The following is a 19,050-nucleotide window of genomic DNA, read 5'->3' as shown; positions in this document are numbered from 1 at the left end:
ATACATGTTACCTCTTCCCTGATAATTCCTGGGCTGATGGAGTGTTGAAGAATCTACTGGAGACTTCCCAGGAGGGAAGAGTGTGTAGATGAGGACAGACAGGACTCAAAGCAGTCAGTACACCAACTTTGACAAAAAGCACAGGTTATTCTTCCTCACTCATTACCTGGGATGACCCCAAGAATAATTGTTTATAACTAGTATCAGAGGGGTAGCCTAGTTAGTCTGGATCTGTAAAAGCGGCAAAGAGTCCTGTGGCACCTTATAGACTAACAGTTGTATTGGAGCATAAGCTTTAGTGGGGGTGAATACCCACTTTGTCAGATGCATCTGATGAAGTGGGTATTCACCCATGAAAGCTTATGCTCCAATACATCTGTTAGTCTATAAGGTGCCACAGGACTCTTTGCTGTTTATAACTATTCTACCTAGTGTGATCACAACCAACTAGTATGTTTTTAAACACCACTTAGCACTGGCTATAGACAGATAGTGTTGTTTGTTTAAAAATATATGTATTAACGTGTGTTGGCTAACATGGTTATGAAACACACACCTTGTTGTCCTGATCTAGTCAGAGGCTTAACATTTTTCTCAAGCAGTTTCAAGAACACAAACTCATGTGTAAGAGAATACACTAAATGAATCATACTTTGTAATTATCCAGTGTAACCAGAAAGTGTGGTGTTCTCAACTAAGATGAGTTATTCCACATTACTGAATAATCATATTTAGCAACATGGCATGACTTGATTTAAATGGCATTGTTCAAGGCTTCCTTGCATATTTAGTAGACTTGAAAATATGTTTGCTTTCTCAAATGGAGCATTTGTCTGGTGTTTCTGAAGGGGAAAAAAATGTAAACATCTCCAGGAAAGCAGGTCTCCAAACACATTTTGGTAATTCTTATCAGTAATCCCTTGCTGTACATGGATTCTGGTTTACCATTTGACACAGTCCTCGGAGAATCATTAAGCTTTGGTGTCATCCTTGCTGCTCTTTCGGAATGATTGCAAGAAATTCATTGCCCTAAGCCCAAGAAAATGTAAATACATTAACAAAGGAAGATACAGTATTTCTTTTGTCAGTTATTTTGGCATAAATAGTGCCCTTCGTATTGTCAGGGAAAAGTTGTGTACTGTGACCGTATATCTCTTTTAAGATTATACACCTATTTGTCAGTACACAGGGTGACTGGGCACACTCTTTGGGTACAGTGAATTAGGCTAGGCCAGCAGTGAACTTTGCATTTCTTCCACATTAATTTAAAAAAATCCCTAAATCATCTACAAAAAGTTTTCTGCCTTTTCGTAACTCATATCAATAGTTTTGATCTTCTGGGATACAGCTACTTTGAGTAACTTTTAAAACATACTTACACAGGCTTAAAGTATCAATAATTATTCTCTTCTTATTCAGTGGTATATGGTTACTATAGTGCATATCTATAACCGCTGGAAGAACAGTGAACTTCGGTGCTATGTGAATGGGGAATTAGCATCATATGGAGAGATAACGTGGTTTGTCAATACCAGTGATGTAAGTAGCTTTTATTTAATTTTGTTACTTAATTTCATACTTGGAATGGCTGAAATTGTTTTTTGCACTTGATTATATTTTTAGGTTTTGATAACCTGGCTTGAGAGGGAAAAAGTAGGTTTTCCAATAGAACTTTGAATAAATAATTAAAAAACCCAGTAAACTTCTGTACCTGGTGGCCTACATGGCATTTTACCAATAGATCAACTAAGAGAATGCAAATGTAGTCAGTGTGTTAGATGGCCAGTAAAAGTTATGGACCCAGTTCTGCAAACACCTAAGCACATTCATTATATTACTTAAATGAACAGTCCATTGACTAGTCTCTGGAGTAAAGTTATGTGTATGCTTAACTGTGTGCAGGATTGGGCCCTATAGGTGAACACTATCATCTCTCTTTAAAAACTTATTTTACTCTGCTGCAGTTTCACTTTCTACTCTCCTAATGTGTGGAAGAGAGTCGAATAATACTGATCTCCAACATGGTATTGAGATATCAATACAATTAATGTTACCCTTATACTCCAGAAAGATCTGATTTTCTGATGATGTATGTTTGACAGTTCTAGAACGTAGCTTCTTAACTCTCTCGCCCTGTATATATTTGCAGATATGTCCTATTAGTATTTGAGTAGAGTAAAAATTGCAGAGAACATTTAGTTTATTTTTAATTAATATTGTATATTATGTATTTTACAAATTTTAGACATTGCTGACAGCTAAATAAAATGAAAAATAATTGTTATTTTGCTTAAACCCCCACCCTTTTTTTTAAACTGCAGGTTTTGAAAACATTCATTTTATTTATTAATGCAATCTTTCAAAATTAGCATGAAAGTTTTACCAGTGTGGACACCCAATTTACTTGCCTTGACTATGAAGATTGATTTGAGTTGGGAGAGGGAGATTTTGCTTTTTGCCTGTCCAAAAATATTTTTTTCACCTTGATCAGTTATAATATTGAAAGGCTACTTTGGGTGTAAAATAAATTATTGCTTTTCTTAAGAATAACAAATACATAGTCCACATGATTAATACTTGTGTGCTTCACATTGAATCCTTTCTTGTCTTTTATTGTGTACAACTATATCCTGTGTTGTCCTTTTCAGACGTTTGATAAATGTTTCCTGGGTTCTTCAGAAACAGCAGATGCTAATCGAGTGTTTTGTGGGCAGATGACAGCTGTTTACCTTTTCAGTGACGCTCTCAATGCTGCTCAGATTTTTGCCATTTATCAGCTTGGCCTGGGATACAAGGTATTTTGGAGTTGAGTGAATAGTACCCAAAAGATTAATTCTAATAAGTCAATTTCTATAGTATTTTAGGATGTCAATGACGATGATGTATACAATGTTCTTACCAGCCTATTTTTTATTTACATAGGCTTATAGAAATAAACTATCTAATATCACAAAATTTAAATTAATCTATTCAATTTTATAAAAGTGTAATGAGGAAAGAAGTGTAATGAGGAAAGAAGTGAACATATAGATAATGCTATATGTTTGTCATGAACATGATTTGCTTGAGAAAAGTATGACAGTTGAGGTTTTTTGGGGGTGGCCTTTATAACCCCATCCAGCTGCTACTGAGCATGAACTTTTATAAATATAACTTTCTATAGTCACTTGGGTTTCTAAATGATTTTAAACAGCTTTTCATAATTTTATTACAAAAAATATTTTGCTCAGTAATGTGACCCTGTGACTTTTTCCATTTTTCTATTTTTTTAATGTTTTCTATTTTTGCCATGATGCATAATCTGCCTTGCGTAACTGATTTATAACAATGCTACAAGCCCATCTGCCTGAGAAGAGAGCATTTGATAATGTAATTAAAAACCATTCTTTATATAAATTCACTGTCAGAGTGGGAGTTGCAGCACAGCAGGAGAATTGTTTGCTGGTGTTTTGTTTTCCATCTCTTCTGTTCTATAAAACTCCAGTCCCACTCCATGACATGAAATAGATTGTACATGTATTAAACAAAACACAACCCCTCTCCCCTTCTCGACTTGGCGCACATTTAATTTGGTATTAAAACAAGGCTCATGCAAATAATAAACTCTGTTTGCTGTCTTTACTCTCTCGTTGACTTCTCAGGAGTCTTGCTTTGGATTTTTGGGTGATGGGGAGGGACCTGCTGTCTAAGTGGATAAAGCACTAGCTATTAACTAAAAGAAAAGGAGTACTAGTGGCACCTTAGAGACTAACCAATTTATTTGAGCATAAGCTTTCGTGAGCTAAAGCTTATGCTCAGATAAATTGGTTGGTCTCTAAGGTGCCACTAGTACTCCTTTTCTTTTTGCGAATACAGACTAACACGGCTGCTACTCTGAAACCTAACTGCGGCTAGATCATTTTCTTCATTGAGGCTTGCGACCAAATTTACTTTCTCCATATCAGAGAAGTATCTTGATACCTAATTTAACATATTAAAAGTGAAGAGCACTGAGGTTTAATTCTGTTATGCTATTTACTTACTTGCTGTTTGTATTGTGGTAACCCTGATGGGCCTAAGTTGGGGACTGTGGCCCCTACATGCTGTAGAAATGCAACATTTTTTTGTCCTTACCTCTACCCAAAGAGCTTCTAAGTGAACACTGAGTAACAGACACTATATTTTATTATGTTTTTCTTTGCTTCCACAATGTCCCTGCTTTAGGGCACAACAATGCTATATAATACTAACTCTAAAAAAATTGTCCTGTCCTGGTGTTGTAGTGGGGCTGTTCTGATGCATTGCTGGAATAGAGGAGTAATGCTGTTGTAATTGTTTTGTTTCCTGTTGTATTTTCTGTGTTAGTCACCTTAATTTTTTTCTTTCTTCCATCATTCTAGGGAACGTTTAAATTCAAGACAGAAAGTGATCTCTTCCTTGCTGAGCATCACAAACTGTTACTGTATGACGGCAAATTGTCCAGTGCTATTGCTTTCACATACAATCCAAGGGCTACTGATGCACAGCTTTGTCTAGAATCATCCCCCAAGGATAACCCTTCTATCTTTGTTCATTCACCACATGCTCTCATGCTTCAGGTACTTTGGCACTTTTAGTAGACTTTCTGAGGAGAAAAATGGCTTGTACTTGTGAAGTCTGTAATCAGAATTTAGTGCCAGGTGAGAGGGCCCCAGATAATAGACTAATCAATAGAAGCTAGGAGAACTGCACTCCTCTCCTTCTTCAACCTTTTAGTTGGAGGTGTGGAGAATTGTTCTCAGCTCTTTAAAGTAACTCTCCTCCCTTTGTCATCAAGCCTCCTGACTTCTCCCCACTACTACTGCCTTACATCAGGCTCCCCTTTCTTATCACTTCTGGTCCCAAGAGGGAGGGATTTCCAACTTCTCCTAACCAATTTTGCTTCTTCTCATTGCATAGAGCAACCCTTTTCCACATCACACCTGTGCATTGTACCTCTCATCAGTGTATAAGCATGTCATCCTTCGCTTTCCTAAGTGAATTTGCTCACTTTTCCATTCTTAGAGTCCCAATTAAATTCTTCTTCAGGAAGGTTACATCAGAATTTTTTAAAGAAACACAGCAGAAGTTTAGAAAATAACTTTAAAAACAGCCTTCTTCCTTTCTCCTCCCCCACCCCCCCAAAAAAAATTCCACAGCCCCCCAGTGTTTTTTCTTGAGGACATTCTATTGTAACTCTTGCTTCTTCCATCTCAGGGCCTCTAACACCTTGCTCTCCTCCACTTCAGGAGAACACAGGGGCACTCCAGGAAGGGCCAGCAAGCTATGGAGCTGCTTTGTTATCAGAGACCATGTTTTGCTTTAGATGCTGGCCACAACCTATGTGCCCATCTAAAGTCATCTTTGAGGACCAGCACAGTAGACCGGAATCTCAGGCTTTGGGTCAGGCTGGGACTGGGACATCTTTTTAGTGGTTGTCTCCTCAACAGTAGCAGCCATTACTTGTAATAGTTTCTTTGTGTGGTAGCAGTCTGATTTTATATTAAAGATACTCTTAAGTATTTAAGTCAAATGATAACTGTTTTAAAGTGGTTTTAGAAAAGGTTTTAATCTTTTAATTCTTCTTTGGCAGGATGTGAAAGCAGTCCTAACACATTCTATCCAAAGTGCTATGCATTCAATTGGAGGAGTGCAGGTACTTTTCCCTCTGTTTGCACAGTTAGACCATAGGCAATATTCATTGGACGAAGTTGACACAACTGTTTGGTAAGTACGTATGGCTACCTCATTTCATCTTCCATTTTAATTTAAGTGAAATGGGTTTTTGCTTAATTTAAATGGCCGCAGAGCTAGGTACCTTATGTTGTAAAGAATTCTCGTGGTTTACGGTTCTTTTTTCCCCCCAGTAAGATAGAGCAGCAGTAAAGGGAAGACTTCTTATGTAAGGCTTCTCTACATAAGCACAATACATTGAAGATTACATCTGCCTTAAGTGATAGAAATGCACAGCTTCTAGTAAATAGTTAATAAAATAACTGAAGGTTAAACTGGAAACCGTGTCTGTCTGTGTTTAGCTATTAGGCAAAGAATTAACTCCAACTAATGGAATTGCAGCACTATTATTTGGATGCTTTATTTCTGTTCTCAAGGCCAGAAGTTGTTATGCCTCATGTGAACAGGACTGTGAGTTGAGGTCAAGATTATTGGCACCATGTTTTCTATGCAAACTTGCACAAATGAAAACAAATATGCACATCATGTTATAGTTATATAATGCATTTATGGGGCATTAGAAGTATGAAAAATCTACACGAGCTCTCTCCTGTCAAAGGGGCGGGGCGAGCTTCTTGAATCTCCATGGAGGATAGCTCAGTGGTTTGAGCATTGGCCTGCTAAACCCAGGGTTGTGAGTTCAATCCTTGAGGGGGCCATTTAGGGATCTGGGGCAAAAATTGGGGATTGGTCCTGCTTTAAGCAGGGGGTTGGACTAGATGACCTCCTGAGGTCCCTTCCAACCCTGATATTCTATGATTCTATGATAAGTTGATGATCCTGAGCTGTAGTGCATGATGAGTGAAAGATGTGTTATGTGTCCAGGCTAACTCAAGCTTGGTATGAGTTGTCAAGAGCAAGGGCTGAATGTAAAAATGGTAAGGGACTCTGTAGTTAAGGTTGCAAAGAAGTTTCCTTTAGAACCACTTGTTTTACAAACTCAAAACATTCCAAAACACATTTTACCTTTTTGGCTACTTTATTTTTATGGTGTGAGTGTAGGAGAAACTGAAGCAATAGCCTTCCTTAGCAGTAGGCATACACGTAGCCTTTACTGAGGGCTAGTACCTTTGCTTCGATTAAAATGCTTTTCATTTAGTAAAGTTATTACTATTTGTAAATTATATTCTGGGGCATGAGCATTAGAAAACTGATGAAGGTATAGACATGTATTTGAAGAAAAATCCATATTTGGGGTGGGATTTAATCCCATTGATTTCTGCTCCTAAATCCTTTAGGCATTTTTAAAAATCTCCTGAATTCCTACTTTAAATATGAACTAATAACTCTTTTATCAACTTCAAAACTTAGTAACTTCACAACTGCTAAACTGATTTTTTTTTTCTCCTGCTTGGCTCTTGTGTTAAGACCTATAAAATCATGTCTAAAAGAAATTCAGTAGAAATAAGTTATACACTTATAAACGTGCAATTTATAGTACTCCATTACCAGTGTAGTGTACAATGATAAAGGTTTATACCAATTAATGTTCATGTACAAAAATACATATGTAAGCCACAGTATTAACAGGCAATAGCCAGTCCTGAGCCAGCTAGGGGCTTAAGTCTAACTGTGTGTATTTTACTGACACCAAAGCACTAATTGACCTTTATGTGCATTTTGTTAAAGAACTATGGAATTTTTTTCTTTTAAAGAGGCAGAAGAATAATGCTAAAATTATGTACAAAAACCTTTTAATGGAATATTAAGGGTACACAGTTAAGTTCTCTAAAATCAGGAAATACAAAAGCTAAGTTTGAATATATGACCTTCTTGCATTTAGACCTTAGGATCATTTTTAATTATGTGCTCATATACTAATTAATGATAAATGAAGTGTAATTTTTTCACCTCCTTAAATGCATGTGCTGATTCCTAGGTTGTGAGTTAGTGGGAGCAGTGAAAAGGGGAGAATGCATATCAGTTTGCAACCTAACATCATAATGTTTTTTATCATGGTCTTACAAGAGAAATGAGCATCTCTGTGATGGGGTGGGGAAAAAACAAACCAAAAAACCCTTTTTTTGGTGGATGTGGGGGGAGCTCATCTTCACAGTGGAACAGTAAAAAGAAAAGACAAATATGTTTGCTTCTCAGTTCATGACTTTTGAGTCCTTAACTGGACAATCTTAATCTTGCATTAATATTTCTGCATTTAATGCAGAAACTTTTGCTGTTCTAAAATCTTCTAGTCTATTTCTTCCTCCACCCCTCTGTTACCTTCAAACCTACAAAGAACTTGCGTATATTCGAGTTTTTCTTTGCTTCAGCTCTGTTTTGCAACCTCTGATCTTCCAGCCACAGAAATTGATGAGACTTCATAGCAGTTAAGGAGTGGCACTGACTAAAGTGGGATTGTTCAAAGCAGTTAGTCCTGCTTTAAATGGAAGTGCTGCCAACATCATTTAGCCTGGCTGAAAGCAACAGAATGGCAGTTGAAATGGAACATAGGTCTATTGTATGGTAGAACTGGTTCAAAATTGGAAGTAATTGGTGATAAGTGGTTTCAGGAATGTTTTGCCATTGGAAAAGTATCACAAAGTTCAAAGTTTTGAGGTAGAGAAAATCCAGTAGCAACTAGGAGACTGATCACTTTGGAAAAGCAGCCATGTTAGTCTGTATCCGTAAAAAGAACAGGAGTAGTTGTAGCAGCTTAGATACTAACAAGTTTACTTCAGCATCAGCTTTCGTGGGCTACAGCCCACTTCATCGGTTCCATTCTGTGCACCTGATGAAGTGGGCTGTAGCCCATGAAAGCTTATGCTCAAATAAGTTTGTTAGTCTCTAAGGTGCCACAAGGACTTCTGTTCTTTTTGTAACTTTGCAGTCTTAAATGTTTTCAAATTCTAATCTTAATCTTAATTTAGCCATTTAAGTGTTGTGTTAAATGTACTTATATACTGGAAGATGAAAGAGCTTAGCTGGGAACATATTCCTGTGAGGGAACTGAATACCTCATTTCTATGACTCTCTGAAACAGCTGATATTTCTTTAAGAAACTGAATGATTTCAATACACTGTATTTTTCAGTTCTACTTTGCTGGCTTTCATCATGGAGTTGCTGAAGAACTCCATTGCTATGCAAGAGCAGATGCTTTCCTGTAAGGGCTTCCTTGTGATGGGACATACTCTTGAAAAGGTAAAACAAAATCACTACTGATCTATGGTTAGCTTATCAGAATTTTTTTTGCTAATATTTTTCTGTATTGTCAAAGTTTAAAAACAGTTCTGTAAACGAGTCTGAAGAAACCTTTTTTTTTTTTTAAACAGTCTTCCAAAGTTCATGTTACCAGAGTTGTGCTAGAACTATGTCTTGCCTTTGCTAAATATCTGAGTAATTTGCACAATGGGATTCCGTTGCTTAAACAGCTGTGTGATCACATTCTCCTTAACCCTGCAATATGGATTCATACACCAGCGAAGGTAAAATATTTTGGTTTTGTTAATCACATATCAGTTCAGGTTAGAAAACACTAGGTGGTGGTGGTGATGATGATGATGATGATACTGTTTGTTCTTAATGAAGTGGCATCCAAAGGCCCAGTCAGGATCCCTCCTTCTTTTTCTTTTATGCTTCTTTTCCTGGTGAGCATTGAGGTGGCAACATGGAAAGTAGGGAGGACCAGACTTCCTTTTCCTCTGCTACAGGTTCCAGCACCTCCTGTGGGATTCCTCAGCATTCCCAGGCCAGCCCAAAGCTGTAATTCCTCCAGTGTATCCTGGGTCAGCCTTGGGCCCTCTGCCCAGTGGGATGTGCCTGGTAAAGTTCTAACGGAAGTGTCCTGGGGTCATCCTTATGAGGTGCCTGAACCACCCCAACTGCCTTCTCTCGATCCAAGGCCCTCCTGAATAGCCAAGCTTGTCTCTCTATCTTGGGGGGGTGGGGTTGACCTAATTTTCACAACTTCAGCTACATGAATAGCGTAGCTGAAGTCAGCATATCTTAGGTTGAGTTACTTGGCTGTGAGGATGGCAGCGAGTTGATTGCTGCCGCTCCCCCGTTGACTCCCCTTCCGCCTCTCGTGAGCTGGAGTCGACGGGGAGCGCGTTCAGGAATCAATTGATCGCGTTTAGAGGAGATTTGATAAATCGATCCCCGATAGATCAATCACTACCTGCTGATCTGGCGGGTAGTGAAGACCTGCCCTTAGAGAATAAGCCCAGACACCCTGAAGAGAAAGGTTTCAATCAGGATCCCATTGTTCTAAATGCTGTATGTACATAGGCTGACACAGTCCCTGCCTGAATAGTTAATGTTCTAATTGAAGATCTGGATCAGTAGCATGAGACTATTTGCATTCTATCGACAAAGCAGCCCTTTAAAATAGTATAGTCCAACTTCAGTTCCACTTACACTTCTGCTACGGTGTGAATACGGAGTTTAGTGGATCGGTGCCAAATGATTCCAGATTTAAGTATACTGTAAACCAAACATATATCATCTCAGTGATACTATAGAATTACTATGTACATAAAGTATATTAAGGCATAAAAATATTTGCCTGTGGTCCTATACTAATTTCCAATCCATACAGGTATAACAGTGCGCCAGAATTGAAGCCAGAACACTGGCAAAGATTATTTTTAACTCTCAATAGAACAAAAGACAAGTAATTTAGCACTCAAGGAGAAGTATGGAAATATAGGGTTGTTTAAAGATGCTGCAGGCAGTGCCCTACCTGTTTTGTAGCTACATAGGGAAATTTTTTTTTCATGGCTTTTAAACTGACTTATTTCAAGAGCATGAAATTCACTTAAAAGCTCCATCATCAGAAGGCTATAAACGTTGACATTCTGTGGTGAATTCCATAAGCTGAGCCAAAATTAGATACAAATAAGTTTTGAAACATCATAAATGAATGATGTTATATGGGTACAGTTAAATTAAGCCTTTATAAAAGCATTGGCAGCATCTTTTATGTTTGCAGAAGGGGAAATAAGCAATACAAATCTATAAGATCGTAACTTTATAATGAACTGTTTATATGAACTTTACAAACTGTTTCATATTAAGGGCATACTTTCCACTTGAAAATCCCACTTCTAGGAACTCTAATAACACTTAAGATAACTATAACTGAAAAGCTAGTAGAGAGAATGTTTTTCTTCCTGTTTAGTTTGATTTATGCATTTGACAGCTCTTTGTGTATTGTCATTTTCAGTGTTCACCCTGTATGTGAGTTTTTTCTAGCCAAACATAAACAGGAGAACAAGTAAACACTTTCCAAGAGGGTGACAGGTTTCTGCTGTTGCTTCACCTTGTTTTGATCATGTTGGAACTTGCAGAGCTGCTGATTGATTCCTGATAACTTCTGTTGGAACACATGGTGTTCATTAACCCTATCCTGGATATAAGGGAGTCGGAGTGGCCATATAGACAGAGTAAGGGCTTGTCTACAAGGAAGTTAATACAAGATAGGGTGTGAGTTTACAGCACATGGACTAACTCCCTGTGTGGACACTTACTGCACACTGCAAGTGCACTTGAGCACCTTAGCTTAGTACACTTTAAAGCGTACTAAGCTATCAAGCTAAAGCAGATACAGGCATTTTTAGTGCACAGTAACAGTGTCCGAGATTGGTGTGGACTGATCTTCCCTTACGAAGAAAATAGAGGAACAGCTACTATAGGAAACTATAGAAAAAATCTTGGGCTGGAATTTGTTACTGTTTTTTTGTAAATAGAGATAAACTTCACTAAGGGGGTGAGTTTTGACTCTGTACAATGTGTCAGAGGCTGTGTTTTGGAAAGTGAGCTGCTTGGACCCTTACCCATTTTTAAAGACTCTTCTAAAAATCAAAAAATTAGACCATGTTATGTTTTGGGTGCTCTATCTGAAACGGGAATTGTTAAAATGTCACTGCAATAAAACATTAAAAATGTCATTGTCCCTTGTATGATTTAGACATGCACTAATGTCTATAGCACTATTTTACATAGATACTTCACAAAAAAGGAACTTTTCCCTTAGGGAACAGTAGCACCAGGAATCTTTTTTATTGCCCTTTCCTTGTGCTCCAGAGAAGGACAGTGACATAGAATTTTTATTCTGGCAGTTAGATGTAGCTATCAATATAGCCACTCCCAAGCATTTTTTAAAAAAAAAGCCCCCCAGAAATGATGAGATGGAAAAAAAAAATGGGGGATTCACACATTCAGACTAATTTTCACAAGCAAAGGCCAAAATGTGGTGTTTTAAAATGAGATTCTCTCATATTCACATGACTCCAGAAGCTTGGACATTTAGAATTATACCAAATATCATGTTTCAGAGTAGCAGCCGTGTTAGTCTGTATTCGCAAAAAGAAAAGGAGTACTTGTGGCGCCTTAGAGACTAACAAATTTATTTGAGCATAAGCTTTCGTGAGCTACAGCTCACTTCATCGCACTTCCCCTAGGATTAATCTGTAGCCCCATGCACATGAATGCTAGATCCCTATCCTATGCTCCCCACTCACATATCCCATCTCCAAACATGGTTCCCAAGCCCCTAAACTACCATGTCCCCATATACCTAAAAAATAACATTTATGTGTATCTTGTAACATTTGACATTGAATGCGTCTGATGAAGTGAGCTGTAGCTCACGAAAGCTTATGCTCAAATAAATTTGTTAGTTTCTAAGGTGCCACAAGTACTCCTTTTCTTTTTACCAAATATCATGAGGCTTGTGGTAAAATCAAAAAAGTTTAGTAACTATTTGGCGAGGCTACCCTAGTGATTATCTTCATTTACTCTGCTCTTTTTTACATTAGAATTTTTAAAAATTGGATAAAATTAAGAATGGAATTGCCTAATTTACTACCATTTTGACTTACCTCCCTGTTGTGTGTGTGAAATCGTAGCTGACATTTTCAATTTGTTCTTAACTGGATGTTGTAGGTTCAGTTGATTCTGTACACTTACCTGTCTACTGAGTTCATTGGCACTGTTAACATATACAATGCAGTTCGGCGAGTTGGGACAGTTCTTCTGGTAATGCATTCCTTAAAATATTACTACTGGGCCGTGAACCCTCAAGATCGCAGTGGTATTACTCCAAAAGGTGTAGGTATGTATACATTCTTCACCCTTCATCAACACATGAGTATTCTGAACCTCTTCACTTGAAGTGCACTGTTTTGTGTGGTGTGTAGAATGGATGGGATCCCAGGCAGTGTTTCATTTGGTGGAAGGATTCAGCACACCAGTTCTAACAAGCAGCTTTGTCCATAGGGTGCTGTCTTTTTTGACCCCACCACCCCAGACCCTGAAGAGAATAAATATGTTCCCCCAGCCCCCAGGATCTATGTACATTATTAAAATATATCATACTGGGGACGATGTTAAAAGTGCAGAGCTAGGCTTCTTATCAGCATTTCACATACTCAAAGACATAACCTATTTATAGAGCTCATTCAGGTATTGGGTCTCTTGAAGCTTCAAGAACCTAATAAGACACAGTGATGAGAATGGGGGAGCTGAGAACAGGCATGATGAGCCCATGTGATAGACATAGATCTCAGTGATTGATGGGAAATGAGAATGAGCATGCTACAGATGCACAGTGCTGAGATAGGATGAGGTGCTGAAAATAGGCATTCAGTGCATGCCACTGACACGCAACACTAAGACCAAAGGAGCTCAGAACATAGAGACTTGATGCTTAATACTGGCACCCACTACTGAAAAGTGGGGCTGGCAGAATGAAAACGCATCACTGAGATTGGGAGAGGGAAGAGAACTTCCCATTGAGATGAATTATGAAATTAACTCCTCTCAGAGGTGTTTTGGGCTGTATTAATCTCCATGGAGTCCAACCCATTGAGTTGAGACCACCACATGCAGATTAATGTGGCAACTCCTGCCTTTGCAAGCCATCCTGAAGCTTTTGAGAAAGGAGGAAGGATTTCTAGAGCTCCCCTTTCAACTCCTGATGGGCAAGGGGAGCCCCACACTTTTCTCCAGCCTTTTGTTCCCAACTGGAAGAAGGGGCTCTGGGAGTTCCTATCACCCTTTCTTGGAGTAAGGGTTGTACTGTACTCCCTATGATGTTGCCTCCAGCTGGTAGTTGTGCTCCTCATAGTTTCTTGGCTACCTTGTTATCAGCCTACGGTGGGAATGAGGATCGGAGAGATCTGGTTGCTGAAGGCCATGTAGGTATACCCAGGAAGTTCTCTCATGCCAGTCCTCCTTCAGGGGCTGCTTAATTCTGTTCCTCTCACTACCACCACCACCACCTTCTCAAACAAGGGAAATTCACTAACAAACTTTGTGAAAGGGAAATTACATTTGCTTTGTAGTGTGTTGAACCCTGGAAGGAATGAAGATTTTTTGTTAGTAAGAACTTGTCTACCCATAAAATTGAACTGGTTTACCTAAAGGTATGTTTCTTTACCGATTTAGTGAAACTGGTGCAAGTTTGTGTGGAATACTCTTATTTCAGTTGAATGGCTTATTTTTGATTTGGGCTAAACTGAAACAAAGCACTCTTAAACCCAACCAAAGTGCATCTATGCAAACTTGCACCAGTTTAACTAAACTGGTTTAAAACCACATCTGTAGTTAAACTGGTGCAACACAAGGCCTCATAGAGCTGTTTGAATTTGTATATTCTTTTGTTAAAATTGGGGTTGTATTTACCCCTCCCTGGTCATAGCTAATACAATGAATATCCTGGGGAGGAGCAAAAGAGCTATGATATTTGGATTTTTAAAATATTTCAGCGACAGATTATTTGGGGAGGGAAAGGAGAGAGTCTTCTCTGAGAGTCTTTGATCTCTAAATTGGGTTTCTCTAACTTGCAAGATGATGTTTGTATACAAGAGGTGTAGGGATACCTCACAACATCGTGTATTTATCTATAATATGCTAGTAGCGGCCCAAGCAGAAGAAGCCATTTTATATTGATTAAAACTATAGTGTAATCATCCCCTGAAAATATTTAAGAGCTGAAGTAGAAATTTTATTTAAAAAACAAACATACACAAAAATACTGAATATCAAAGTCGGGAAATACTAATTTAAAGTTATCGTATCAACTTAAACTCATTCTTTTGGCCCCATCCATGATATTTCAGTGCTTGATTTAGACACTGCAAAAGTTTTAATTTAAATGAAAAATCATTAAAAGAATTTTTAATATAAGGTTTTATAAAACTTTGACATAGCCTTATCTTGTAGCCTTAATTAGTGGTCAGTTCACTACACTATTAAATGTTAAAACAACATGTAGTAATATGTTTCCTGTGAGAAGCAAAGAAAATCAATGCATCTGAAATCGTGCTCTGGTATATAAAAATATCAAATGTCTGACATTTTTTCAAAACTTTTATGCTTTAGTAACAAGATAACCATCAGTATTTCACATTCAGTAGATAGTATAATATATCCATCTTTTTGTATGTTTTTAAAGATGGACCACGCCCTAATCAGAAGGAGATTTTATCTCTGCGAGCATTCTTACTGATGTTCATTAAACAGCTAGTGATGAAGGTAAGGCAACTATAAATGGAGATTTTATTGTCCGTACTTCCTTTCCCATGAAATGTGTAACATTGACTCCATCTCTGGTGTGTGCTAATGCAGTATATCACTTGAGCAGTCTTTAAAGTATGTTGGAATTTTGGTGATTTTTGTAAGCAAATAAGGTACTTGAAACAACACTGAGAATGATCCTCCCATTTGGCCTGCTAATGTAAGTAGCATGAATTGATAAATGTTTGTTTAAACTGTTTCTTGTCAAAAGTAGAGCTGTTTGGTACGCAGTTAATTTATGAAGTGCCTTCCACCAAGGGAAACATAAGAACTCTCTATTTGATGAGATTCAATCTCCTAAATCTAATAGTGACAGAACCAGATGTTTCAGAAGAAGCATTAGCGTGGACAGAATAACTAGCTGTAGTAGGTTGTTATCCTTTATGCAGACAAGCCACTAGAGGATAACAAACACAGTTTGTCTGTCGGCTTCTCAACTATTTGCCAGATAATAGAGGGCTGTTGAGATTCAGTTCTAAGTTCTGGAGGGGTACATTCTCTAGTGGTTATAAATCCTTCTGCTTGTGTTCCTGTGCTATGTTCTCCCCGAGCCAGAGGTTCTCTGTTTGTTTCTCTTTTCTTTCCACCATGCTGGTCACCTCTCTACATTTTAATCATACTTCTTCTTTCTCCTCCATGCTCCTTAGGTACCAGAGGAGAAGTACTGAGAGCCAAGGAGACAGACTCCCTGCTCTCAATTCTGGTCCTTTGGAGTGGGGAGGACCAACTGCAGCGAAAGTCCTGCTCAGCCCCTTGGCTGGAGCATGCTAGTAGCAGATGAAACCTCTGGGTGGTTCAGCCACCAAATTCTAAAGAGCGTTTACTGAGCATTTGAAAACTGCTTTTTTTCCGCCAGTAGTTTATAAGTAGGCCAAATTTGGGTGGATTTTTGCATGGTCAAAAAAAAAAGTACTGATGCCAGGGTAACCCCCTGCCAAATGTCTAGACTCTGGTCCAAAACATTAAGGTACAAGTGTGTCAAAATTAAATGGTTGTAAGACTTCTGTTTTAGCATGGTCAAAACAACTTATTTTTCCTGGAAACAAGTGAACAATTTTTGCTGAAACTTAAAAAACAAGAACAAACAAATGAGGCCTCAGGCAGATCTAGTAGAGATGCCTATAATAAATGTCTAATATTGTTTTTGGATCTTACTAAGCTCTTTGCCTCAATATCTTGTGGAAGTGAGTTCTGCAGGTTAATTTTGCATTGTACAAAGAAGTATTTACTACTTTAAATTTGATGTCCGTTTGCTCTCCTATTATGAGGGAGAATAATAAGAAACTCTGTTCTCCTTCTCTGTATCACTTATTGTTTCATATACATCTATTGTCGCCTCTTACCCTATTTTTGTATGTTACTTTCCACTTTTGGTGGCAACTTTTGTAGCTTAGATCCTTCAGTTGTGAATCCTTTAGGCTAGAGAACCTGTTACCTTAGAAGCTGTCATGGCACCTTAGATAAAGATGTAGCTGTTCTGCTTTATATGATACTTTCTTGTATAGAGCTCTTTAATAATGATTTTGTTATACCGTGAAAGAAAGATGCTAGATACAACTTATATTTTATTTTTTGAGGATTATGGAGTGAAAGAAGATGAACTGCAGGCTATCCTCAATTATCTGCTCACAATTCATGAGGTAACTTTTTGTATTGTTTTTTGCTATTCCTGGTAAGTCAAGCAAAATTTCTTCACAATTCTTTCTAATAAAAATATCCTCTCTTGCCACAAGGTGGCTCTGCAGTAAGAAATAACAAATATAGTCCAAACCTAGAGTGCAGTGTGTTGAATTACCAATATCCTGTAGTGATTTAAACACTATGTTTAATAGTAGATTGAAGTTCATTAAGGTAGTAAGTCAAAGTAGTTTCCTATGCTGTTCAACAAACTGATCTATCAATCAGAAAAACAGATGGCAAGAGTGATTTAAAATAATCCTTATTTTATGCTACATACAAAGTATTTTTGGTTTTATTTTTCACTGCTTTTATTCTGCTTCTTAAATAAAACAATACATTTAAAATCTAAATTAAAAATAAGAATGTTAATGAAGTCTAAGAGAAGCTTGTAAACTTAATTGGGAAAAAATGTTGGTTACCATTGATATATCTGCATCTTCATATTTTAGCACCAGGAAAAGGCACTTTATGCCAGATGTAACATCAAAGACAAGGAAAATGGGACCATAAATCTAACTGAACTAATCTCTTTAAGGGTGCTTGAAATGGGTAAAATAAGGAATTAATTGAATTTCTCTTCAAGCAGTACAGATTTATTTTTCTTTTGTGTTTACACCTATATTTATCCTCTAGTCTCTACTCTGGTACTGGACTGAGTGTGCTTGGCTGCAGCATGAAATAAGCAATCCAATCCTTTCCCTTTATGCAGAAATGACAATCTAGGTAGCAGCTAAGGATTTATCTACCTGGAGATTTAATGTATGGCAAGCCGGGACGTGAATCTACACCGTGCTAGTTTGCTATGCAGTAGCTGACCGTGTGGACTCTACTACCAATCACTAAAAGTTCTGTAGTCAAAGCATGTTATGGAACTTCTGTGCATGGTGGTAGAGTCCACATGGCCAATTACTGCATGGCAAGTTAGTCTGCTGTCCTGGCTTGCTATGCATGAAGTCTCCATGTAGACAAACCCTGAGAATGAAACAAATCACGGAGCCTTCATTCAAATTTTATAAATAGAAAGGAGAAGTTAGCCTTCCACTCTTCCTCTTTTTTTAACCAGATGAGCCAGTGTGGTGTAAATTGAGAGCCAGGGTTGTTGAATGCTTAATGAAGCAATCTTGTCTCTTAAGTGGTTTAGGTACATAGGTGTTAATCAAAACAAAGAAAACAAAATATTCTAACCATGCCATGGGAAAATAGCCCTACCCTCTTCATCAGGCTAATCAGCCATGACATCTGTGAGGTCATAATGTTGCTATACCTTAGAAGGGCATAGTCTTCTAGGATATACAAGACCCGAGTGTCTAATGTATAAAATGAGCAGGACATTTTTGTTGAAAAAGGTGTGAAGGTAGCTTTTTATACATCATGAAGAATAAGAAATGGGCACAAAAGTTGCATTTTATTTCTTTGTAGGTCACCTTTAAATAAAAGCAATTTACTCAGAACAAATTCATAAGCTGTGGTTAAATATATGTGCCTCAGACAAACTGCTAAAAAAAACTTTGCTAGACAGGTGATAAGCCTAAATTATCCACTCTTAGTATTGCCTATGAGTTCTCAAAGTTTTTCATAGTGTAGGCCACTTCTTTAATAATAATAATAAAAAAAAATCTCATGAACCTCCACCCCTTGGAAAATTTGCTTTGTTTCTTTGTTTTGTTCTGTTTTAATTCACTGAATGGGCGAAGTGTGTGTGTGTGTGTGTACGTACATAAATGTGCATGGGAGGAATTGCTGCATAGTCCATTCCCTGTCACATATGCACAAACTTCCCACTACATACAAAATGATGCAACTTTACCACCACTACGCACAAATCAACTAATTCTATTACCTAATCCATTCTCAATTTTCTTGATCCTTTAATTTCCCTGTACCCTTCCTGTTCCTTAGTACTCTCTCCTGGCTCCTTTGAGCCTGGCCCTAGTTATGTGGATTCTGATTTGACTCCCTGACCCTGCTCTACAGTTTACAGCTGCTATCTAGAGAACTTCCTTGGCCCAAAAACAAGGCCTGGATCATACTGAATTATTTGCAATGACTTTTAAAATTTAGAGTAATGTTCTAATCTAGCAATTTAGCTACTTAATTTTTAAATTCAAATTCTGTGATTTATT

The 19,050-nt window shown here is 37.8% G+C and overlaps 1 protein-coding gene across 3 annotated transcripts in view; it reads left to right on the top strand.

The window, feature by feature from the left end:
• The window catches only part of LRBA (LPS responsive beige-like anchor protein), a 558,089-nt gene that overhangs the window by 76,612 nt on the left and 462,427 nt on the right, over nucleotides 1–19,050 (top strand). For all 3 annotated transcript variants that reach the window (XM_073341330.2, XM_073341331.2, XM_073341329.2), the window contains exons 8-16: nucleotides 1,420–1,539; nucleotides 2,649–2,795; nucleotides 4,380–4,577; nucleotides 5,591–5,724; nucleotides 8,761–8,869; nucleotides 9,001–9,153; nucleotides 12,614–12,782; nucleotides 15,126–15,205; nucleotides 16,825–16,887. In XM_073341330.2, coding sequence (XP_073197431.2) covers nucleotides 1,420–1,539; nucleotides 2,649–2,795; nucleotides 4,380–4,577; nucleotides 5,591–5,724; nucleotides 8,761–8,869; nucleotides 9,001–9,153; nucleotides 12,614–12,782; nucleotides 15,126–15,205; nucleotides 16,825–16,887 — 1,173 coding nt within the window. The remainder of the gene's footprint in view (nucleotides 1–1,419; nucleotides 1,540–2,648; nucleotides 2,796–4,379; nucleotides 4,578–5,590; nucleotides 5,725–8,760; nucleotides 8,870–9,000; nucleotides 9,154–12,613; nucleotides 12,783–15,125; nucleotides 15,206–16,824; nucleotides 16,888–19,050) is intronic.

This window comes from Lepidochelys kempii, chromosome 4 (genome assembly GCF_965140285.1).
Source record: "Lepidochelys kempii isolate rLepKem1 chromosome 4, rLepKem1.hap1, whole genome shotgun sequence".
Taxonomy (NCBI): Eukaryota; Metazoa; Chordata; order Testudines; family Cheloniidae; genus Lepidochelys; species Lepidochelys kempii.
This window is presented reverse-complemented; position numbering and strand designations above follow the sequence as displayed.